A 26,308-nucleotide genomic window follows, 5' to 3' on the forward strand; every position below is an offset into this window, starting at 1 on the left:
AAAAAAAAAAAAAAAAAAAATCCAAATGCCCCATCCACAGGTAAATGGAAAGAAAGCATACATAGTGATTTCACACAAGTATTACTCATCAATAAAAAAGAATTAACTATTGATACACCACACCATTTGTGAATCAACTCAAAATTATCCAGACATAAAAGAAAATGATATACAATTCTACACAGAGAATACGCATATGTTCAACACTAAATGAAATCAGATCAATGGCTACCTGGTTGGGACTAGGGCAAGAAAGAGGACAGAAACAAAAAAATAGGATACAACAGAACTTTTAGAGGTGGTGGATATGACAGGTTCACTACCTTGCTTGTAGTGATGGCTTCAGTTACAGAGAGGTCAAAATTTATCAAACTGAACTATCTGAATATAAACACTTTATAATATATCAATTATATTTTCACACATTAAAACTGAGAACAGTTAGATTTCTCAAATAATACTGCATACACAGTAACACTGAAGATAATCTTGTCCCTAAGAATCTCTGGATCAAGATAAGTCTTGATGTTTAAAATAAAAACAGGTACATTGACTTACCCGGTGGACATTAGCATCAGACACCATTCCTTGTGGAGACTGTACCCAGAGCAAGATCAAAGCATCACAAAGTTCAAAAAAGGCAGCAAGATTGACCACAATTTCATGGGGCAGGCTATGATAACTCTCTGGATCTTAAAGAATTGAAATAGATAAAAGAACATTCTATAAGATGTAAATTAATCTCTAGAAATTTACAAAATAAACCATAATCTAGAATTTACTAGTAGCCTTTAAACAAAGATCACTTTTCAAAGGTGAAAAAACCAAAGCAGCTATTCAGAAAGCTGAGGCAGGAGGATTACAAGTTTGAGGTCAGCCTTGGCAATTTAGCAAGACCTTCTTCCAAAATGAAAAATAAAAATGATTGGGGATATAGAGCATCCCTGGGAGGGAGGTAGGAAGCAAGCAAGCAAGCAACTAACTCCGTTGCCTGTTATAAATAAGTTTGGTAGATGAGGAATGAAAACCTACCAATATAAATAAAGACAATGAAAAATGCAAGACACAGAACAAAAGCATTAAATACAAATAAAACTATATAGAGTCTGTATAGATAATTAACACAGATGTCAGGAGATATCGAAGTCAATACTACTATTAGCTCCTGCAATATGAAGTTTTTCAATTTCTATACTTCTATGCAGTTTAAATTTCTTCCAAAAAAGTATAGCTGTTTTTTCAATTTACAAAAATTAAAAAAGGTAGAAATGCTCTCTTCTATAAACAGATGTTTCTATACACATAATTTTGAGTGAACAGACTTAATTTTCAAGTCCTAGCTCTACTGAGCATCTCTGTGTCTCCCCTTCCTTATTCATAACACAAAGACTTACTTCACAGAGTTGCAATGAAAAGTAAATGACATCAAGAATATGTGAAATGCATTTAGCTAAGCACCTGACATAGAGCCAGTGCTCAGTAAATGTTAGTCATTTCTACTGAGTAAGGGGATATGGCTAAAATGAGGTGAACAGATAAAAAAGAAATCCAAATGGCAATAGCTGATGAATACATCTCTTAACTTTGGCTACCTAATACAATAAGATTCTTAGCTAAAGAAAGCAACATTAACCCTTTTTACTGTATTTTCAGGCAGGTCTCACTAAGGCTGGCCTTAAACTCAGGATCTCTTGCCTCGGCCACCTAAATTAGCTGGGATTATAGCCATGTGCCACCATGCCCAGCTTTCAGCAAAGAATACAAAAGGTAAAATGTTCTTACCTTTATGAAATTCAAAAGACATTCTCAAAACACTATTTAAAGTTTTGCTGCCAATGGAAACCAAATTTGCTTCAGTAAAACTCCGTTTTTCCCGATCAAGATATATAATCGTCCTGGAATAAGATTAAAACACTTAACAAAGTTACAAGTTAATAATACTCTTTAATAATAGTTTCTATGTGTTGAATCCTTCAACCCCATGGAACACTGATGTCCTGCATCCTGCCATTCCTCTCCTGCCTCTGCAACTTCTACATTAGATAAAAGAAGTACAAATGAAGACTAAGGTGAGGGAAGAAGACAGAAAAAGCTGGGACTAGGGAGACTCCTGGACGTCATGCTAATGCTTTGCTATGATCTAACAAATTGAACCCTTCACAGTGGCCACCACAGGATGTGAAGGGGATCTGGTGCAGCATGTCATCCCACTGATCAGTAAGGCTGATTTCACTGATCTGGCTGGCTAGGTGGGTATCCAATTCCTCCATCACCATTCACCATTTCCTGTGTGTGCCCCCCACCCCCGACCAAACTCTATGCAGTGGAAGAAGACAACCACCCCCAATAGAGGATGATGATTTCCTCAGACAAGTGTATATGAGTAGCTGCTCTCCCTTGCTAGAACATCCTAACAAAGTGCCTACCATAACATTAATTTCTGGTATTAGAAGTTACCAGGGGAGGGGCAGAGCAATGTCGCCCCTGAGGTCCTAGGACAGACCACAAGTCATCAAAACCACAACAAACTCAATTTAATATATTGCTTTGCAGTGCACATTGTATTTCAATTATAAAATTATTCTTAAAATTTCAGCCAGGAATGATGGTGCAAGCCTGTAATCTTACAACTTGGTCAGCTGATGCAAAAGGATGAGTTATGAGGCCATCCTGGGCTACATAGCAAATTTGAGGCTAACCTGACTACACACTAAAAACCTTACCTTAAAAAAATGAATAAAATAAAAGGCAAAAAATTACATGGTCACTGTAATAAAAATAAAGACTAGTTTATATTATAACTATGTAAATTTACATGCAAGTTTGTATATAAGTGAACAGGTACTATATGTATCTCTCAAACATGTGAGGATGGTAAACAATATAGACAGATGGCTAAGGAAAGGTCGTGTGCGTGAGGGCCAGAGATTTAGCTTGGAGGTGATATACCTGCTTCTCAAATACAAGGTCCAGAGTTCAATCTTCGGTACTGGAGATGGCAGAGGGGGAGAGGATACAAAGAGATGAAAATGGGAGGAACTGCTAGGACCCATAAACAGTAGAAACATGACAATCCTGCCATGAAAGATTAACTTTTACATAGTAAGTCTCACAATTTATACTAAGATTGAAAACAAAAATGTCTAGCACCCTATTACTTGTTAGGTTCACAAAATTAAATACATATAGCGCTGGGGGTTTAGCTCAGTGGTGCCGCCGCCTGCCTTGCAAGCAAACACAAGGTCTCAAGTTCTATCCCCAGTACAAAGACAAAGAATTAAATACATATAAGAAACATCTGACAGTCATAGGAAAAGTGTATTATGTGAGGTCAGTGAGACAGTGGCGAGAGCTACAAGGTTCACCTACTTGTTTGCAAGTGATTCTAAGAGGGCAAAGACTTGCTCATGTTGGTCAGTCTGTGGATCAAAGTCCATCGAATTTCTAATGATGTCCAAAGCCTGCATATTCCATCGGGGGTCCAGAGGGATAACAAAGTCATCTAGTTTTAAAAAAATTACAAATTTTTAGGTAAAAAGCTTTGCCTAGTTTCAGTTGACTATTTTCACTGTTTTGTTTTGATTACTCTGAATTCTGGAGTGAAAGAAGTGGAACAGAGAAAATATGCTGTGGGTTTTAGTCCATGACAATAGCTTTTATATTATTTCCTTCACAAATGCAAAATATCTAGAAGTCCTGAAAATCTGCCCCACTACAGAATATAATCTATGCAAGAACATATTTCAATGAGTTCACTTCCTCAGACCCATTACTGATGTGCAAGAATCCTTGACTTAATTACCCCATCTCTCACCATTTGCCACCAAAACATTTTTAATTTACATGAAAGAAAAAGAATGAAAATGTCTTATTATCTGCTTCCAGTAAGAAAAACAATTCCAGATGATTCTGCTTAAAAACAATTTCCTAACCAGGCAATGCAGTGCATACACTGATGCTTCCACGAACCCAAAAAGACTGACACTACTGTACAATTCTGGGCAATACTGAACCCCTCCCCAAAAAAACAAACAAAAAAATAAAACAACTGCTGCATCATACATGTTTCTGCATCATAAATGTTTGACTAACACTTGGTACTTCTTATATATGTGGTTGCAAAACGACTCTGACCCTCTCCAGAGGGTGGCACACACCTATAATCCTAGCACTTCAGAGTCTAAGGTAGGGGGATTGCCTTGAGGTCAAGGCCAGCCTGGGCTACACAGTGAGTTCAAGGCTGGTCTGAACTACATAGCAAGACCCTGTCTCAAAATAATACCCTCCTCTCCCCACAAAAAAACATACAAACTGAGGGTACAGCTAAGTGTTAGGCCCTGTGTTTAAGACATTCTCGATGGCTTGACCACCTATGGGGAAGCTTGTACCACTAGTGGTTCAAACTGGAAGTAACTCAAAAAGTTCAAATCAATTATGTGACAGCAAGATATACTAATTACAGCCCAGTGTGAACACAATAATCACCAGTACGTAATAAAAAACAGTGAAAGGGACCTCAGACAAATAAAAGCTTAGTCCCTCTAGTTTTCAAACTAAGGCGAGATAATGAATGGTAAGCCAAAAATTGAAAAGCTACTTTGAGGCAGATTTAAGCCTGGTCTTCCAACTCCCAGGTACATCAGCCTCCTTTAGATGCTAAAAGATGAATGGATAGTTTCAAATAAACAAATAGAATTTGTATCTGTATATTCTGAGCCTTCTAAAAATTACTGTGATGGTGGGAACTGTGATAAGTTTTTTTCTCCCATAAACTAAAGGACAAGTTTCAAAAGTGGTGCCAAGAGCTAGAAATCAAAAGTGGGTGTATACCTGTTATATTTGTCTGTAGTATTTTAAAGACATTAGTAACACCAGCTGAGAGAGAATTTGAGAAGAAGTTATGAAGAGATGCAGCACTGGCTTCCAAATGAATCTGTATCGACTCTGTGGAGGAAGAACAGAAGACATTAGGAATCTAAAGCAGTGCTATCAAAGAACAGTCATTGCTGTACTACTGTCTGTCAGTCACATGTGAGTTCTTAAAATGTAGTTAATGTTATTTAAAGACTGGATATTAGATTTAATTTAGTTTTAATAAGTTTGTTTCTGAGTCAGACATGGTGTGGCACGCCTGTAAACCGGAAATGATGAGGCAGGAGGATTCCCAAGAGTTCCAGCCCAGATTTGGCCAGCCTGAACTACAAAAGGAGACCCTGCCTTAAAAAAAACAAAAAGTTTGTTTCTTTATATATAGTAGCTCTGTGTGGCTAGTAGCTATCCCACAAGCTAATGCTTTCTATTTATAGAACACTTATAAAAAAGTTGTCTATATACATATTTAGATCACCAAATGTCAAAAACATCTTCATTCAATATCTATAAGCTTTCATGGAGTAGAAAGGTTCATGTAAAGGCATTTACTTTAGTCAACAATTTCTACCAACAAATTTTATGTCCTGCACTTTGCAACCTAGTCAATGTCGTTATCACTGTTTTTCTCTTCTTGAACTAAAGTACAGACAAAATGTAAATGTGACAACTTAGAGCACTGGTAGGGTGAGATTAGAAGCTCACACACTTTAAGGGGAAATGAATATAAATAAATAAATAAATAAACAAATAAATAAATTTAAAAAGCAGATGTTTAAAACTAAGGAGTACTGTAACCTATTTTTTCTTATGTATTTGATAAATCCTGACATAACAAAAGTTTCTGTTGGCATACATCTAAGGACAGACTTGCTCCTTAATTTAACAGGTATTCAAACTAATGCTATCTTATAAATTTCTTGCTAAGAGATCTCTCAGAAGTCACAGAATAATATGGCTGCTGAGGCATTTGAACAGGAGAAGTGTTTATAAATCACCTAGTTGCATAAATTACGCTTTTGTACTCACCAAGCCCCTGTGGTATGTTCCTGGCTAAATGATAAAGCCATTTAACTCTGAGCATCCAATCCTGATTGGTTGCTCTTTCTATGAGCAACTTAACAGCCATGGCCAAAACCTCTGGTTCATCAATCCAAGAAGCATCCATTTGTACTGCACTGAATTTTAGGTTCTCAGGGTTGGAAGACTGCATAATTTTCTCTAAGTCTTGCAAAGTAAGAGGCTGACTCCTGAAATTCATTAGAATGGACAAAGTTAGTATTAGTATAACTTTTTACTTTACATTCCAAAGAACTAAGAAAATTACTTTACAAATCTTTTTTTTTTGGTGTTTTTGAGACAGGGTCTCACTATGTAGTTGAGAGTGATCTGGAATTCACTATGTAGCCCAGGCTAGGCTCGAACTCACAGCGATCCTCTTCCCTCAGCCTCCCAAGTGCTAGGACAAATATTTCATCAAAGATGTAAAGAGAAAAAATTTATTTACCCACAAAGGTAACATACAACATGTATCCAGGACTAGAGGTAGAGCTTGGTGGTAGAATACATACTTAACATGCACAAAGCCCTGTGTTCAATATTGTGTATGTCTCCCTAATAAATAGGGAACAATGTTATAATACTAAAAATATAATAGCTGCACTATTAAAAAGGCCATATAATATTGGGTTGAATATATTGTGTATTAATCGTTACCAGCAAAAGCAAAAATCTGCCAAGAAACTAGAGCTACATAAGCTAAAGGCTCTGCTGACCTGGCCCAGCTTTTGGTTTTCATGCTCATCCTGTTGAGGCAGTATGCCAGAATCTGTCCATCACTTCGGACAACAGAGAGATGAGAATCTTCCGTAGCAAAGACAGCAGAAGGCACAGAATCAGGCCATAGCCCTGCAGCAAGAATGGAGTTTCCCCAGTTTTCCCGGGCTTTCAAAAAAGAAACATGTTTCTTCAGCAAAGCCTGCACAAGCTGGTAGGAGATAAAACACATGGTTCATATGAACCAATATAAATGCTATTAGCAAATACAATGGCAAAGGTAAGTTTCTATGGTTCACATGACCATTTTCCAACAATTCTTAAGGCATTCTTCACTATACAACACCACAAGTTATATTCTTTTCGCTCATGACAGATCTGTTTAAAAAAAAAAACCTGGCACTAGATCTCTTCTGGAGCTAAAATGCTCTCTCAGGTCATTTAAGTTGCTAGCTTATATAAAAATAATTTCCCCCTGCTCTCTAGTTCAGAGTATCACAACTTAGAAAGTCATCATCAACATTTGGCAGTACCTTCTGGTTTGCTGCTGAATACTGAGAGTGGACATAAACTTCCCAGCAAGCTTCTGAAAAGGCTTTGTCTAAACCCAGCCCTCGTTGCAAATACTGGACAATGAGCATGGCCGCCTGTATTAGAGCAGACACAGAAGATGTTGGAGAACCTACAAAGAAAAAATATTGCCATCTGTGAGCAACAGATTTTTCAAAACCTCTAATGAAAATTTACAAATTCTACTCTTATTTCAAACTTTTTCTACTCAACTCCACCCAGGTACTTATAGAAAACTTGTTTTGGCTTGTGTGTGGATGAGCCCCAAAGTCTCATGCGGTCACAGTTGTGGCTTTTCAGAGGTAGGATCTAGAGTGTGTGATGCTGAGATTGATTCTTAGTGCAATGCTAGGATTAAGTATAACCCACCCTGGGTGTCAGTACAGTGAGCAGCCTGGAAAGAATATAAGAGACAGGAAGAAGAGGGTCACTGCTTGTTACCTACAGCCTCCTGCCTGCCAGAGATGGTTTCACCTCCATCATGCCCCTCTGCCTTGGAACCAGCTAACTATGGACTGAAACCTTTACAAACTGTGAGCTAAAATAAACTTTTCCTCCTTTAACTTTGGACATCGGGTACTTTGTCTCAGTGATGAAAAAAGTAACTAACACACTTTCTAAGCAGACTCCAAAGCAGTGGTGTCGAATTTATGGCACATACTGCTGTTGTGTTATCAATCAATTAAAGCTATAGAAGGTTCACCATCCCTATTCCAGGGTCTCCTGATGGTCCAATGAACTTGCGGAAACATACACATTCCCATCTCCTATCTCCCTTCCTGTTCTCTTACAACCTCCCCGCTCTCAAGCCCACCCTTTCCTGGATGTCTTTATATTGTAGCAAACTGAGGCTTTGAAATCCAAGGCCTAGGCTGGGAATGGTGGTGCACGCCTGTAAACCCATCACTTGGGAGGCTGAAGAAGGAAAATCCCTGTGTTTGAGACCAGCGTGGATTACACAGCTGAGTTCAAGACTGGACTGAACTATATAGGGAGACCCTGACTCAAAAGAAAAAAAAAAAAAGAAAGAGTTGGGTATCTTTCCAAGAGAACTAAAAGAATCATATCACAGAGAAGTATGCGCACCCATGTTTATAGCGGCACGGTTTGTAATAGCTAAATCTTGGAAACAACCTATTTGCCCATCCGTTGGAAACTGGATAAAGAAGTTGTGGTTTTTCTATAAAATGGAATATTACTCAGCCATAAAGAGCGAGAGAATAGATTCATTCATAGGAAAATGGATACATATTGAAGATATACTCCTAAGTGAAATAAATAAGTCCCACATGTGTAAATACCAAATAGTTTCCCTGGTGTGAATATTCTGCAACAATGCATAAGATTCTAATAAGATTACTGACATTTAGAAATGGGAGGAAAGGAGCTAAAGGTGTAGGGAAGGTGTGATACGTAGGGGAAGAACAAAAAGGGAAAAGAAAAAAATGTGAGAGAATGAAAAGATGAAAATAAAGTGTTTGTAGATGGGGAGGGGAGGAGGGGGTGAAGGGAGGGCAGAGGTAAGGGGAAAAAATGAGAATCAAGACTTGCCATGTAAAGGTACATGATCCCAACAATGAATGTAACTGTACTGTATCCCTAAATGTACCAATAAACTCAATAAAAAAAAAAAAAAAAGAAAGAAATCCAAAGCCTACTTTGAAATCTCAGCTGTCATTATTAATTGAATGACAAGTTTGATACTTGCTAACCCTTATCTGTAAAGTGGAAATACATGTGTCTTAACTAAATAAGCAATCAGCAGTTCTCCTAACAGAGTAAATATTCAATAAACAGTATTTCATTTATTATTACTGCTCCTTCTTATGCAATGAAACATTTTGACGAACTCATCACTGTCTGTTTTAACTCAAAGTTCCTTTTTTTATTCCACCTTTAAGAAGAATGATGACCCTGGAGACATGATGGGCAAAGGTCATGAATCCCAGAACCTAAAGTAGAATTATTCAAATGTTGGACTCTGACTGCACACATCATCTACCTTGGGGATATCTTTAACATACTGATTCCTATGCCTCACTCTGACATACTGAGTTCATTTTGGGGGGCATTACAGACAGCTACATTTTAAGTCTTTTCCAATAATTTCTATTTCTGTGTACACTAAATCCTAGACTAGTAATTCAACAGAAAAACATGGATCTCTACAGGACCAAACTCTACAGAGGACCACAGGCCAACCATCTCACCTATAATAGAGCTTTGGGTCTCACTGTGTAGGGCCAAGAGGATGTCACACACACTGTCTCCCACCAACCCAAGGTTGTGCAGCAGAACTTTCAAATCCAGCTTATCTGGATTTTTTGTCTCATTCTCTTCTCCTGAAATGTAGATTTCAAGTCCACGATTCCTCATAGCTCGGGATATTTCTCCATGAACAGGATCCATTGATAGAAAAAGCCTGGAAAAGTAGCAGTAGAGTGGAGAAAAAAATTCTTGCAATAGGACCAACTGTGAAACTCAGCAATAATGAGTAAGGGAAAAAGCCTATGTGACTCATCTCTAGGAAGCTCATTAGGAAAGCTAACAGTAACTTAAAAGTGTGCTTTGATCATCTATAGTCAATCTTTACTTTTAATTTCCTCCCTCCCTTCCTTCTTTATACTGGAGATCAAACCCAGGACCCTGTGCTTGCAAGGCAGTCAGGCAGGGGCCAGAATTACTAAATTAAATCCCCAGTGCCCAATCTTAACTTTTAACATGCAGCAATACAGCAAATCAGTTTCTCTAAGCCTACTTTCTTAAGGAACTATCCTATCTAACAACTTCACATAGCAACATCATTCACCCAGTTATTCAAAGTGAAAAACCTAAGTGTCAACCTGTTTCTTTTTTTCAACTCACAAGCTCACCTGCAAATTCCATTCATCAGACCACCCTAGTCTAAACCATCTACACCTGCCTAGATTACTGCAAAAAGACTGCTACTGGTCTCTAGCTTCCACCTTTTACCAACCCAAAGTAGGAACCTCACCCCTCTTTCTCCCCTTCCTTGCTAACAAAGATCTTGGGGAACAGGAACATAAATATACCCAATCTTGGTCATTTTTACACACTTCCTATCTTGAGTCTACCTCCTGGTTTCCTATCATCTCTTTTACCTTATTCTTTAAATTATTTATATTTTGGGTTTCTCATATAAGAGAAACCATGTGATATTTAACTGCATGTGTCTGATTTATTTCACTTTACTACAAAAGACTAAAAGTTATCCTTCTTTAATGAGTAATCCACTGTGTATAAATACCACCTTTTCTTCAACCATCTGTTGATGACCATTACCATAATTTAACTTTTATAAAGTGCGCTACTATATATATATGGGTATGCATTTATCAGTGTAATATAATAACTTTCTCACTTCTCTTGTTTACACTATGCCCCCAGAGCCTAATAGTACCTGGCAAACAGCAGAGCCTCAATAAAGATTTGTTTTAATTGAATGAATAAATGGATGGCCTTCCTCACTATTTGATATGAGTGTGATCTACAATGAGGTCCCACAGAATGGAATGTGTACCTCTGCTACTGAGGTGGTCAGATTCTTATGTCAAGAATTAAGAGATACAAATACCTGAAATTAGGATGAGGTGTTATGGTCATAGTGGATCCATCTATCATTCCTCTCTCATTAACAGCGAGGACACCTCCAGGTTCAAGCAAAGCATTCAAACGATCCAGCACTGATGGGCTATACAGACAAAACTCAAATGACTGCCTGAGTGACATTTGACTATTTTAGTTACAACAGCCTCCAGCCATTTCCAGCACAAATCTTCCTTTCTTCAGGGATCACTTCCCTTCAGAGCTGTAATCTCTTTCAAAAGAAGACTGCCCACGGATTCCCGCTTTTATTCCTTAAAGCACATAGCCCATAGCTTTACACATAGTAAACGCACAAATTATTTGCTGAGTAGACAAAGGCAATTAAGAAAATTGACAGAACGTTTCCTACTCTGTATAACCCTTTTTCCTCTCTTATTCTCAACATGGTCAAATGCACTTAAAAGGAGCTAGACTTAAAAAAACAAACAAACAAACAAACAAACAAAAAACCTCCAGGAAGAAGCCACCATTCAACCTGTAGTGGCGTCTATTATGTCAACTACACAGTTGAGTATTTTTTGAGGCAGGGTCTTGCTATGTAGCTCAGTCTGGCCTCAAACTTGTGGCGACTCCTCTGCTTTAGCCTTCCAAGTGCTGGGATTACAGGCGTGTGCCACTAGCCCAGCTTGTCAACTATATACTCTAGAATGACCAATTACCATTGTTTATCAGAGAATCAGTGAAGTTTATAGAAAATGGGGGAAGCTACATTGCTAGTTAAGAAAAACAATAGATCAAAAACTTAAGAGAGCCTCCATCTTGCTTTCTACTTTACCAAGCATATCCCAAGTTTCCAACAGAAGATTCTTACTTGCACAAGTTAACATTGTCCATCAGAAGCCAGTCTCCAGATTTCAGGGCCTGAACTAACATGCTGTCAACCCATTCAAATGTGCCATGGTTGCAGCCAGTGGCTGACTGCATAAGCTTTGTCCCAAAACTTCGGAAATCTTCCAAAAGTTTGGCAAACTCTGGAATGAGAAAAATCAGGTTTGAAACAGAAACAAACAAAAAACTCAATGGCTTTCTGAATTAATGGTTACATGCACAGAGTTAAATCTTAAGTGGTGAAGATGGACTTCCCTACCTACTCTGTAATCAGTAATTGCATTAAGGCAGAAAGCCAGTGTGATTATAGGGTTTCATCTTAACTTTTCTTTTTGCCTCCATTCCCTCAGGTATCACAGTCCTGTGCAGCCTGTTGTCCAATGTCTAAAAGCAGTTATTTCATATATTTACCCTAGTTTTCAACTTGTTAACAGTGAGAAACTAAGACTAAGTACACTCCTGGCTTAATCCATTATATATTTCCCTGTGATATGAAAAAGGATCATAATACTATTTCCAACAACAAGGAAAGACAATTGAAAAATTTTCAGGGAAGGGCTATATAAACTCTAAAGGACATGGCAAGTAAATACTAGCTATTACTATAATCCTATGATATGGTTATTATGAAGAAAATCCAAGTTTAATAATTGAACTTACAGAGATAGCACTTTCATATAGTAGCATAATACAGAAATATGGCAATCTAATGACAAACCTAAACCCTGGGCCTTTTAATTAACATGTTCCTGCCGGGGATTTAGCTCACTCATGCCACATCCTGCCTCACAAGAGCAAGGTCCTGAGTTTGATCCCCAGTACCAATAAATAAATAAATAAATAAATAAATAAATAAATAAATAAATAAATAAATAAAATAACATGTTCCTGCTAGCTTGGACCACCAGTGGTACCTGCATGACTGTCCCATCAGGCCACTTGTACCACTAATTGTATAAATGGTACAGTCATGCATTGGATAGTCATGCATGTATCATCACCAGTGGTTCAAGACACCTGGCACAAAGCCATAAAAATTACAGCATGTTGTGACTGTGTTAACCCTGCTAGAAGGTGCATGCATCATCACCCAGAAAGTGGCACCATGAAAGGAAAGAACTAAGTTTCTATGTTAACCATTTATCATATAAATGGACATACTTCTTCCGCTTAAATAAATACATCCTAACTATCAATTCAAACTCTTGATTCTTGAATTTAAAATACCATTTTGGAATACTCAACTTTGGATTCACTATACTTTCCAAGTCAAACATGTCCGAGTTTTCATTATTAGTCATTAAATTTATTAAAAATATGGGCATAACAGTCACAAATATATTCTTATAAATGAACACATGGGCATTGCTAAGCAAACGATACACATATTCAGATATACATACCTGCCTTGGAGTATGAGTTGATTTTATTATTGAGTCGTTGCATGAGCAACAATACTGCTTCCAGTTTATTGACAATCTCCATCGTGATACCTTTACCATCTTCTCCAAAACATTTGGGTTTATATGTCAGAAGGAAATGGCTCCAAGCTCTCAGCACTACTTCTGAATCATCAGCACTGACTAAGAGGCTAACCCTCAACAGTCCCCTTATAATATCTTCTACCTTCTCTAACAGTTGCCTCCAAGGTCGTGTAAGATCAACCTGCAATTTCCAGAGCACATGAAATCATGATGACCATTGGCAAGAGTGAGGGGATCCTAGGGGCTGGGGATTTAGCTCAGTGGTTCTGCCACCTGCCTCACAAGCACAGGACCTGAATGACCTGAATTTGACCCCCGGTAAAAAAAAAAAAAAAAAGAGTGAGGGGACCCTGTTATCTGTAATTACCACTAATAAGGAATACCTTCAACCAGGCCTAATAGTTACCTGCTCAAATCCACCAAGAAGCTCAGTAGTATCCATTGCACTGTTCATAGCCATGATCTTTAATGTGTGGCCAGTAAGGTGTGCCAGAAGCTGAACCTGGCTGGTCTTGCCCACAGATGCTGACCCCACAAGGATGACCATCCAGCTCATCTGTACACACTTCATGATGGACTCCAGAGACTGGAATGACTGGTGCAGTAGCAGCAGGGGGCGACGAGATGGGTGAGGAACATAGTTGCCACGGGAAAGAATTGAGTAGCCCAGCTGGGTGGGGGGAGATCCAGTGCCATGTCAGAAGTATGCCCAGTAGTGAGAGCCATGAAAACCACAGAAAATTGTAGAGAGTTATCTTTTACCTCCTTACCTGAACATCATAGGGAGTAATATGAAATAATCCAGTTCCCATGTATGGGCTGGAATTTGAACCAAAAACATCCTTGAATACAGCTACGACCTTAAAGGAAAATGATACCATCAAAACACAAATCACTGAATTCCTACTCAAACTTTCTGTAATTAATACATCTAGAAAACAAGCAAAGCAACAACTCAGTATTTCCTCAAGATTAACAGTTTTCTTATCCCTTTGAATTTTTTCATATAAAGAGCACAGATAACATTTATTTAATTCTTTGGAATGAAAGTAAGTAACCTCAAGCATAGAGCAGAAACATAACCTTAAACTATTTGAAATTTCAGTGAGGTTACACCACAAATTAAAATGAAACCAACCCAGACACTGTAAAATATCTCAGAGACAAAAAAGTTAGCTTTTATCATTTGAGATAAAAACAAAAGAATAGTAATAAAGAGGAACTGACCATCTGCTATGTACAAGACAGTCCATTATGTACCCTTATTGATAAGAATATTTGACCTTTAGAGCTGCAAAATAGCCATCCTTTCCATTTTACAGATATGACTAATAGGATTCAGAAGATTAATACAATATACATGTCGCTGTTAGCTAATTTTAAATCTAAGCATGTTAGTTTAAATCTAAGTATTTTTAAATCTAAGTACGATTCAAAAAGCATGACAGCCCTCCAAATACTTATGCAGATATGACAGATAGTCAATTATTTACATTCAATTTATCTCCCTTGTATAATTGTTATGCTGTTACAAAATTTTCTGTTAATTGTTTAGTATATGGATCTCTCTTAAAAACCTACAAGGGTGGGTGTCTGGGATTTAGCTCAGTGATGCTGCTGCCTGCCTCACAAGCACAAGGTCCCAATAGCAATCCCCTATTATCAAAAAACAAAACAAAATAAAAACCCCAACAACCACAACAACAACAAAACAATATGATACATATACACTAAAAGTGTGGGAGAGGATGGGAGTTGCATATCAAGACTTGTCATGTGGAGGTACAAGATCCCAACAATGGATGTAACTGTACTGTATCCCTAAAATTTACCAATAAACTCAATTAAAGCTGAAAAAAAACAAAACAAAAAACTAATGATTTAGCCCATAACAGCAGGAAAACTTAAATCCAACCAAAAAATTACACTATATCAAAAGCATCAATATTCAAATATAATTGTACATTCAACTGAAGTTAGAAAATAATGAAGATAAAATCATAATCAGTGCCACACATTTGACTGAGAATAGAGGAAGCATGGAGAAAGCAATCCTACCACACGCTTCTAGGCTCGGGAGTTTCTTACTACACACTCTACTTTAAAGTACATACTACTATATTGTCCTCTCCCCTCTGGAGGTTAAAATTACAAATTCACAATCTAGCTGGTTTGTTTGCTTTTGCAAAACCAGGTTAAGTCACTAGGACTTTTCTGTTCATCTTTGCGCTTGTAAACGGATGAAAGACTTAAGTCTTTATTATTCCTGGAGGATAATGCTCTTTTAAAATGTTGAAAATTTAGGGGATTTAGACAAATGAGCAAACTGTATTCTCTAAAACAAACTATGCTATGAAAGGGAGATGTTTCATCTATTTCTATAAATTCTAAATTTCCAAGCTTTGGAATTATCAGTGTTGAGTATTATACTCTTTCTCTCCCTGAGGAGGAAATCAACTTTCAGATAGAAATATCAAAGAGAAATGTGAAACTCACCTTTTCTTTATCCTTCCTGGTTCTCATTCTTTTACCATAGACCAAAAACACATGCTGACCAGGATCATAATAGCCAGGGGACTGGTCAACCAGCATCAACTGACACCAACGGAAAAGGTCCCGGAGATTGAACTCCCAGGGTCCTCCTTTTTGTCCCCATTTCTTCTCAACAGTAACTTCATGATCAATCTAGAAATAAAATAATTCTTAATGAGAAATATGTCCTGCTGCCAGTTACTACATTAAGTAATGCCAGTGCATGAAAAAAGCTCATGTGATATGAAAACAAATAGGCTTCATTTAGATGCTTCTCTACCCTCAGACTTCCAATGTTAGGAACACTCTACACGTATTAAGTGTTATTCACAATACAGAAAGGAGTTGCCACATCCCTCAAATAAGTAGCCTGCATTCCAATAGAAACTTATAGAATTTTATGACTTATTTTAGTTAGCTGATAATTTAGTAAAGTCACATGTTGAGAAAATTCTGGTTCAAACACAGCCAGGAAAACATAGAACATTTCATACAAGTAGACACTTACTTGGTTATTGAAAGCTACCATTTTCTTAACAATATTTTTGTCAATGGCTGGGAACAAAGTACTGGCAATGAACTCCATGTCAATTACTGTAAGGGGATCCACAAAGACCTATAGAAATGAAAAACAACAAAAAAGATGCCAATATTTCTCTTTATAAAACACTAGAAGTTATTACCATGTTGTTAAATAAAATCTTTAACACCACATCAAATTACATTAACTAAGTCAAATATATAATTTTCAGTTCTATACATTATCTCTATTATTGTCTTTTTTTTTTTTTTGGTACGGGGGATAAAACTCAGGACCTTGCACTTGTGAGGCAGGCGCGGTGCCACCGAGTTAAATCCCCAGCCCTCTATTATTGCATTCTTAAAGCTGTAAGAACCAAAATTGTGGAAATATAGAACAGTGGTTTCATTTTTAAACTCTATGCTAGTTTGGTATTTTTTTAAACTATGTTTTTAAAATTTTACTATGTGTAACACTAAATACTTTCAAAATCTGGGGTGGCAAGAAAGCTTTCAATAGATTGGAAAATTTCCACAGTAAAATATTCTTTTAAAAATATTCTCAACAAAATGAAATGACAAGAAGGAAGGAAGGGAGGGAGGGAGGGGAGTGAGAGAGAGAAAAAAAGTTCTCAACTAATTCTTAGTTACCAGGGGATGGAGATAAAGGAAAGCTAACAACATGTGAACATTTGGCCTCTAAATTAGCCAAAATGAAACATAGGTATTAAAACAAAGATGCATGCACAAACACACACACCCCTCTCTTCAAACAAATAAAAGCATAAGGAAAGATATCAAAGTATTAATAATAACAGAATGGGGAATATTGGATTTTTATACTTCATGGTAGTTTTCTTTAAAATGTATTGATTTCATTATAATTTTTTGGGGGGTACCAAAACTTGGGTCCTTGTGCTTCAGAGGAAGGAACCAGAGCCACTGAGATAAATCCCAGGCCTTTCATTATAAAATTTTTAAAAGTATGTTAACAAACCACATAGACACATAAAGATCACAGGACTCCTCAGTACGAAAAAAGAATCTGAAGAGGGCGATGACCTTATTTCTAGGTCAAAGGATAATATGATTCCGACTAGATGAGAAGTGATGGTGGGAAATAATCACATCAATATTCATTATGTAAAGCCAAGAAAAGAACGATTAAACTGATCATCTTTGAACAGAAGATCCTAAAAAACTTCTTGCAGCAATCTTAAATATCTTTCATCCCTATGAAAGCAGCAAATCTTACCTGAGTGAATCTGTTAAGGAAAGACCTGGGCAACCCCTTTCTCCCACCTCCTTGTCTAAAAGGATTCTGACATCCAAAAATCTTCGTCTTTTCATGCTGTACTTGAAAGGTCATTCCTAACTCCGGCACATAGATTTCTCCTCGGTGGTCAAAACAAGCATTGAGTCCTTCCAGTACAGACTGAGAAGCCAGATTTAGCTACGTGAAGAAGAAAGTATGTATGTGTTTCATTATATATGTTACACAACTACAACAAAAATCAAGAGACTAAAATGCAGTAAATCAGGAGTGTTTTCAAGACAGGAAAGCTAAAACATTGGTTGTAACCCACTATTTCTTAAGCCAAGTGATGAGTTGATGTGTATTCATTCTATGATCCTCTGTCACATATATAAAAGATCTTAGATAATACACCTGTTTATATGTATGTCAATAGTTTCTGAGTAAAATGAAAAAGTATTCAGAATGAGCTTTAAAGTTAAAACCTTCTTTAACATTGAACTGTATCCTTTACATGCACCTACTGATCTTACTTTGTAAGTTATAACATCTTGGCAATACAGATTTCATTTACCACTGCTTACAGGCAACAGATAAGACCTGATGCTCTTTACACTCTCCTAACGCAAATAACGCACAAAATTTGTCCAAACAGGTTTCAGAATCATAGTATAAATAACATGAAGTAGAGCTACACAAATACTTTTCACCACCAGTTTTGTAAAAAAGAACAACCAAAAAAGGAGTTCTTAAGCAAAAAATGAAAAGCTGAATGGAGGTCTTCAGATGCTGAGGTTCATAGCTCAAGAGTAAGATATGGGTAGTTTTTAGGTAACACACAAAGTCGACTGGGAAAATTATAAATCAATAAAATATAATATCCAGACTACACTCAATTAAGAGTTTCAATTGTCTTATTTATTTATTTTTTTGTTTTGTTTTATTTTTTTGTACCGGGGATCGAACTCAGGCCCTTGTGCTTATGAGGCAGGTGCCAGAACCACTGAGCTAAATCTCCAGCCCTCAATTGTCTCATTTAAATAAACAATATAAAGTAAAACTCCTCTGGACACTCTCAATTAGAAAGCTGCACTTAAGTGTGTTGGAAAGCCGAGATGTTTTTTAGTAGTTTAAATTACTGCATGCATTTCCACCAAAGGTGAGCTTGGTCAGTAGCCTTCAGCTTTAAAATGAAGCTTTCTGTTTTTCTAGCTAATGAATATTCTATCAGATACCTTTTTCCAAAAACATCTGGAAAAACCTCCCTCTTCTTGATTATCTCCCCCAAAACAGTAGGCAGCTCCTGAGTAGAAAGAATTTCACATTCACTTCTCTAATGTCTAGACACAAAAGGGTGTAAATCTAGTCTAGCTATAGGGTCAGTTTTCAGTTTCCTCTCGAGCACTTACCTTACTCTAATCATTTCCGCTCCAAAATACTTCTAGCCTTTTGCTATTTAATGCTAACATTAGACATTCCAAACAGACTTGATTCCTTATCTCTAGCTGTCTGTTAGACATAAACATTCAATATTAACTATATTTCATGATATATTTTCTTCTGATCAGTAATTTATCCCATATGCACATAAAACACACATCATTTATTTGCTTATTTTTGTATGTCATCATGTATGTCCATCTCATCTCCCTGCAACATTAACAAAACATGAAGCAGCTGACAAACATTTCTGAGGTAAATACAAACATTGGTATATCAAGCCTGCAGAAGTTGAGAATAAGTAAGCCAAAATGCATGTTTTTCTCTTTGAAATATTGTTTTAAAAAGTAGGAGCATTTGTAGATTCGAGGTAAAGAGGGGTTCTGAACCTGTGTTTTGTAAAGTGACATTTTTAATTCTTAAAAGAAACCACAGAGGACATTTTCAATAGACTTTTGTTCTCTACTAGGCCTCAACATGTCCACCTACTAAAATATTCCCTGGAGCAATGAGAAGGAGCGCTCCTCACATATATGAACTCAGCCTGAGCGTGATGCACAGGGCGCTTACCTCATCCAGAACAATCCAATGGCCTGCCTTCAAACCTGCAAGCAAGGGGCCATCACGCCAGGCAAACTCTCCTCCCTTACCACCCTCAACAGGTAGATCTGCACCAAAGAGGTCTGTGATGTCCTTTGAGGAGAAAAAGTGGGGGAAAAGCTATTATTATTTTGAAAAAATTAGACTAGATACTAAGTCCCTAGGTCTGAAGTGATAAATACTTCAGCTTTATGCCACCACTCTTCTAGAGCCAACCACACCCAACATATTACCAAGAGCCCAAACAAGCCCTAATCACAATGCTGTCAGTCAGTTTAAGCAGATGGCCACATTTACGGTTCTGTGCACTTAGAAAGTAAAGACCTTTAAAACAAATCAATAAACAAACCAACAACAATGCCCAGGCACTGCTCCCAGGCCTCCAATCAATTTGTCATCTCTGTCTCATGTTTTAGTAAGACTGTCATTTTATCTCTACCAATTTTTCTTCAGAAAGAAAATAATTAGGTAGTATTATATTACAATAAATACCAACGTGAATACTTCTCTCTCAAAACAGAATTAGGACAAAACTATGAATTAAAAGAAAATAACATAAGAGGTATTAGTTATTAATGAATCCAGAAGCAAATCAGTTTGGAAGGTCATGCTGCTGTGGTATTTATCATCATATGAAATATTTAGGTTACTGATAATGTCATAACTGTTTCTAATTAGGAAACCATAAATAGAGACAGGAAGGGAGTAGAAAAAGATGATCCTGCTACAGAATAATGTAAAATACTAAGAGTGCCTTAGAAGATACATAATTTAAATTATTTTGTAGAGGGCTTGGTGACAAGAGAATTGAGTAGCACATGCAAAGGTCGGGGTTCAATCCCTACCACCTCAAAAACATGAATGAATGAATGAATGAAATGAATGAATGGTAGACGTAACCTAAACAGGAGAGCCAATATCAAAACTCAAAAATATCAATATATCAAAACTTCACCTGTAACAATGCCTATAAACTGTAAGTACACTTACTGTCTGCTCTGAGAGGTTAATTCGAACAAGGGTGTTTCCTGAAGCCTTTGCTAAGGCTCCCACCAAACTTGTCTTGCCAACACCAGGGGAGCCCTCCAGAAGAATTGGTTTGTTCAATTTGGTAGCCCTTAAAAGTCTTTGGGCATTCATAGCTGTGGTGCTTGCACTAAGTGCATAGTCAGCAATATTATTTCTGGGCAGGACAGGTCCTTAAGCAAAGAAAAACAAAACCATGTAGAAAGCTGAATGTACACACATCCTATGTATATGTCAACTCAACATTTTAAGAAGTAACCCAGTAACATACCCAGTGAAGAAATACCTGCAATGAAATTATTTAGCTAACATTTCAATATTCACCTCACTTTTAGAATTTAAAACTACAGAGTCAATAGCATACTATTTTCAACCATGCTTACAACACATATTCTCTCCATCGCTATGAACTTACGTGTACATACATACAAAGGTCTAGTCTAGTTGCAAACATGGAACTGCTTTCACAACCTACATGGACCATACTAGATGTACTTGTACAAACAGGTATTTTTCTAAAAGCCAAGCATAAACTACATAGTTCCAAGGTTTTTAGGCCATTAAGACACTGCAAAATATAATATAGAACCCTTACGTTCATGGATGAATAACAATAGTATTCTACAGCTTAATGCTTGTGCCAAGTTGTAAGCAGAAGCAAAACCAGCCAGTCCCAGGCCACTGGCATACAGCTCCTACACAGCAGCCCCGAATATTATCACAATGATGGAAAAAGGGATCTAATAGTTATATCATGAGTGCCCATCAGGGATAAAGTAATGTCAAAGAAAAATGACCTCTGAGAAGAGGGTCCTCCTATAATCTGCCACTATAACTCTGAATATTTCGGGTACTCGATGATTAATAATGTAGAAAGGAAGGGAGTAGAAAACAGAATCATGTAAAATACTAAGAGTGCCTTAGAAGATACATAATTTAAATTCTTTTGTAGAGGGCTTGGTGACAGAGAATTGAGTAGCACATGCAAGGGTTGGGGTTCAATCCCTACCACCTCAAAAGCATGAATGAAGGAATGAATGAATGGTAGAGGTAACCTAACCAGGAAAGCCAATATCAAAACTCAAACCTGTTGTCTCTTAGACTAATATATTTCCCATTCCATTCATACATTCACTCAAACAAGTGTATTCTGAGTACCTATGACTATTAGGCTACAAGGCAGACAGATGCCAAAGACAAGAAGTTGACTAACAGTATCAGTCCACAAGAGTAAACTATCCTGCTTTTCTAAGGAGCAACAAGGTTCTATGATTAACATATATTGTGGGCTAAACAGGCCTGTGTACACAATTTAAAAATTTACTGACTTTAGCTTTATACCTTTACTTAACTGTTGTGTGTACCAACTAATAAATGCATTTTTACATGATAATCTCTTTACAGATTAAGTCTTACACTTCCCCATATTTTTACATTTCAGTTATATATTTATAACTATTCACATAATTAAGGTTATACCAAATCAGATCGTAAATTAGATACTAGTTCAAAGATAATCATGACTATAGCACATTAAAAATTACACAGTGGCTGGGGATTTAACTCAGGGGCACCAAGCCTGTCTCACAAGCGCAAGGTCCTCAGTTTGATCCCCCAGGGAAAAAAAAAATTACACTAAAAATAAAAACATCTATAATCTATAGTATGAGAATAATTTATTTTGAATCATTCTTACCCCTTGGTATAAAAAATGGATGAATTCCCCAAAGGTTGTCAATTCCAGTGAATTCTTTGGCCTTGAGTCTATCATATATCTTCAATTCATTTTTCTGATATTCTGTAAGTCGGGCTATCTTGGAAATTTTCTTTATTAGGAATTTTAGGCATTCTTCTCGAGCCAACAGGGCTGTACCAAACCCAGATGAAGTTACTCCTAAAAGATAAGAGAATCACTATATCAGGGAACAAGTGTAACACAAAACTCAAAACTTCTGAGCAGCTCTACAACAGATACATATAAAAAGATGCCTCAGCAGAGTTATAGATAAATACAATTTCCAATGTAAGCAGTCCTACCAAAGAAGGCTGACCTGCTCCCCACCCCTGCATGATTACTATGCATCAATCAGTAAGGTATGTCCCTCAATGACAAGTCAGTCTGGAAAAAGACTCGTATGGCAATATTGAGCATTCTGGCCTACATTCCTTTTCTTCCTGGCTGAAATGGCAAAATTTAAATATGTGGCAAATTTATTTAAAACAAAACAAACTAAAAGATTCTGACCATTAGCTAGCAATGACCACTCAAGGACTATCTAGTGCTCAAGAGCAAGGCCATTTTCAACACTCTTTACTCATCATCACTACTTCACATCTATTATCTGGTCTACCTTTCAAAAGCATCACCTCTTTCAAATAATGGAAAGCTGTTTGGGTTTTGGAAATGTTTGATCAAGTGATTTAAGTAAATACCCGGTTCAGAAGCCTGGGTTTATTCTTCTTTCCACTCCACTCTACCCTTTTCTCTTTGTCCCTAACAGCTAACAGACAACATACCTGAACCTATTCCATCTATGTACACCAGGCATGCAGCGTGGACAAAAGACGTAACAGTTGAGATGGTTTCTGGCCTTATCACAGCAGCTTCCTCACACATTATGTTCATGAAGTTAACCCAGGACAGGATATCTCTGATACTGACCACACATTTTCGGCCAAACTCCTGGTGGGTCAACCAGTCAATGAAATCTAGCATCACTTCAGCTATGTCAGCTCCTAAGATACAAAGATACATTTGCTTCTTAGGGACATCACAGAATATGACTTCACTACTTAGCACCCACAGAAGGACAAGAAGGGATCCATGCTCCTTGGCTTATGTGCAAAATTTTTTGAGAGCATATTAACATTGTTTTCTAAAGAAGAAGGGTCATAGTTTTTATCATATTGCCAAGGGATTCATAAATAGCATTCCATCTCTATTTAAAAAAAAAGAAAACTGGAGAATTATAGCCTGCAAACAACTCATAGAAAAAAGTATACATTGGGTTAATTTTCAAACACAAGTATGAAGTTATGCCACAATAATTTTACAAGTGGCTGGGGATTTAGCTCAGTGGTTCCACTACCTGCCTTGCAAATGCAAGGACCAGGTTCAATCCCTGGTTCCAAATAATGATAATAATAATAGTTACAAACGTATTTCCTAATTTTACTTGTATTTTATAATCAGTTTCTGAGAGAGGTGCTGCTTTAAGATGTCTTTTATTATAGTGAAAGCATTCACATTCTGTACTTTGATTTTTGGTCTTTAATTAACTCGTATAGTCATACAAGCCATATGCTGTTATGACGCTCTCACAATGCTGGAGAACAGCAGGGAGCTGCAATTCCCTTTTAACTATGGGTTAATAACTAATCTTCTACACTTACTGTGTTGCTGGTCCATGATGTTCAATAGGTTAGATGATGTCAGTCCATTTTCTATTAACCTGTTATTGTTCTTATCTGAAATGTCTCCCAAAGGATCACTGTAATAAAGGCTTGGTTGGTTGCTAATGGGTGTTTGGAGTAGTGAATGGGATCATGAGGGCTCATATTCCATCAAGTGGATTCATCAACTGCTGAGCTCAAAATCTGATGGCTTCATGGAGATGGTAGAAACAGACAGAATGGTCTAGTGGATCATGGAGGCATTATCTTGGGAACTGTATCTGGTCTTCCCAGGATCCTTTCTCTTGGGCTCTTTTGCTTACTCTCTGTTTCATGACTGTCATGATATCCTACCTAACCTTAGGGCCACATTAATGAAACCAGCCAACTAAGAAGCAGAAGTTCTAGAACTATGAGCCAAAATAACCTTCCCTCCTTAATGCTGATTTATGTCAGGTATTTTGCTACAGTGATGAAAAGCTGACTAATGCAGTATCTGGACTATAGTCACTGTTAATAGGAAATGCTGCATTTCAGTTTAAGCATTTATTTATTTGCTGTGCATTAGTGAATTAGGCAATTTAAGGAAAGGTCACAAAATTTATTTTATGACTCAAGTTGAATGACTATCCTAATTATAATTTTTTGCACAGCCAAAAAAGAAAAAAAACGGTACACCAACAGAATAAAGACCCCCCCAATTTAAAGACTAATCAAAAAATGGGCATCTGATTTGATTTGGGGTAGGTACTGGGGATTGAACTCTGGTCCTTGTACTTGTGAGACAGGCAGTGGAACCACTGAGCTAAATCCCCGGCCCCAAAAATGGGCATCTGAAATGAATACACACTTCTCAGATGAGAAGTATAAACAGCAGATAAATATATCAAAAAAATGCTCAACATCACTGGCCATTTGAGAAATGTAAATTAAATCAACAGAGATTCCATCTCACTTCGGAAAGAATAGTGCTCATCACAAAATCAACCAATAACTGGGGCTGTAAGGAACTCTATGGAAATCTATGGACATTCCTCAAAAAACTAGAATAAGTTCTATTTTGTCGGGGATCCCAAAGGTAGAGAAAAGGTCTTATTTAGAAAAGACACCAAAGAGCTAAGCACAAGGGATCAGAGCTTTAAGGAGCTAAGATAAACTTTATTCTTTTCAGCCAGCTTATAATCAATTAGAAACAGGGAGTATGTATATTTGCCTGTAAATCACAGTAGTGCATTTTTAAACTATTAACAGAGTTTTTATGGGAACAGCAAGAAATCATTTACCGAGGAAAGCAAATGTCTGAGTCCAGAGTTCTCAAGGGAGTTGCAAGTGACCATCTACCAAGGATAGTAAACACCCGGGATTTCGTATGTGTGAATTCAAGAGGTTATCTTTTTTGGTACCGGGGATCAAACTAAGGTCCTTGGGCTTGTGGTGGAGGCGGTGGGACCATTGAGATAAATTCCTGGCCCTTGGGAAATCATCTTTAACCTCATGTTATTAGCTTTTCCTAATAACACTGAGTAACACACATACACAGGCTCAACCAGAGTTTATATGTCCGGAAACAATGCCTTCACTATTTGAACCAGTTGTTCCTCTTCTAGGTACCTTCTCAAAAGAGTTAAAAACATCATACCACAGTATATACACATACTCTTTTCTATAGCAGCATAGTTTATAATAGCTAAATCTTGGAAACAGCCCATATTCCCATAAAAAGATGAATGGATGAAGAAAATGTGGTACTTATATACTATAGAGTACTCTTCTACCATAAAGAAAGATGAATTTGAATCATCTATAGGAAAATGAATCCACCTCAAGACCATAATAATCTTAAACTAAATAAATCAGACACAGTTTAAATATAGCATTGTTTTTCTTGTGTGAGAAATCCAAAAGGTAAATATGGAACATAATGGAGGATACTGAGAAGTTTAAGAACATACTCGAACAGGAAGGGGAATAAGGGAGCAGGAGAAGGAAGGGAAAACAATGGAAACAAAGATTATAAGAATGGGGAGGGGAAGAAGGGCTGAAGGGAGTGGAGGAGAATGGGGAAAAAAATGAAGATATGTACAGATATAAATTCCCTACGATGAATGAGATCAATATTCATGACAGATATTGTAATAAGAAATAAAGCAAGCTGGGTGTGGAGGTGCACGCCTGTAATCCCAGTACTCGGGAGGCTGAGGAAGGAGGATCGCTGTGAGTTCAAGACCAGCCTGGGTTACATAGTGAGTTCCAGGTCAACCTCAACTATATAGCGAGACCCTGCCTCAAAAAAATAAAAAACAAAACAAAACAACAAAAAAGCATAAAAATATTTTAATAAATTTAACAAACGGTCTCAATAAAAATTATAATTTTTGTCAGGGAATAA

At 37.1% G+C, this 26,308-nt stretch overlaps 1 protein-coding gene across 6 annotated transcripts in view; it reads right to left on the minus strand.

Moving 5' to 3' along the window:
- Positions 1-26,308, minus strand: part of Mdn1 (midasin AAA ATPase 1) — a 160,629-nt gene that overhangs the window by 56,500 nt on the left and 77,821 nt on the right. For all 6 annotated transcript variants that reach the window (XM_010633238.3, XM_019208824.2, XM_010633237.3 and 3 more), the window contains exons 35-54: positions 23,044-23,262; positions 22,223-22,420; positions 20,491-20,699; positions 19,471-19,593; positions 17,461-17,658; positions 16,195-16,302; positions 15,651-15,839; positions 13,925-14,014; positions 13,561-13,824; positions 13,074-13,335; positions 11,654-11,813; positions 10,811-10,927; positions 9,426-9,637; positions 7,179-7,327; positions 6,645-6,856; positions 5,899-6,119; positions 4,831-4,944; positions 3,370-3,502; positions 1,783-1,895; positions 559-692 (exon numbers count right to left, since the gene is read on the minus strand). In XM_010633238.3, the coding sequence (XP_010631540.1) occupies positions 559-692; positions 1,783-1,895; positions 3,370-3,502; positions 4,831-4,944; positions 5,899-6,119; positions 6,645-6,856; positions 7,179-7,327; positions 9,426-9,637; positions 10,811-10,927; positions 11,654-11,813; positions 13,074-13,335; positions 13,561-13,824; positions 13,925-14,014; positions 15,651-15,839; positions 16,195-16,302; positions 17,461-17,658; positions 19,471-19,593; positions 20,491-20,699; positions 22,223-22,420; positions 23,044-23,262 (3,425 nt within the window). The remainder of the gene's footprint in view (positions 1-558; positions 693-1,782; positions 1,896-3,369; positions 3,503-4,830; positions 4,945-5,898; positions 6,120-6,644; positions 6,857-7,178; positions 7,328-9,425; positions 9,638-10,810; positions 10,928-11,653; positions 11,814-13,073; positions 13,336-13,560; positions 13,825-13,924; positions 14,015-15,650; positions 15,840-16,194; positions 16,303-17,460; positions 17,659-19,470; positions 19,594-20,490; positions 20,700-22,222; positions 22,421-23,043; positions 23,263-26,308) is intronic.

The sequence above is a fragment of the Fukomys damarensis genome, unplaced genomic scaffold (assembly GCF_012274545.1).
Source record: "Fukomys damarensis isolate Sample0158 unplaced genomic scaffold, DMR_v1.0_HiC HiC_scaffold_14, whole genome shotgun sequence".
NCBI lineage: Eukaryota > Metazoa > Chordata > Mammalia > Rodentia > Bathyergidae > Fukomys > Fukomys damarensis.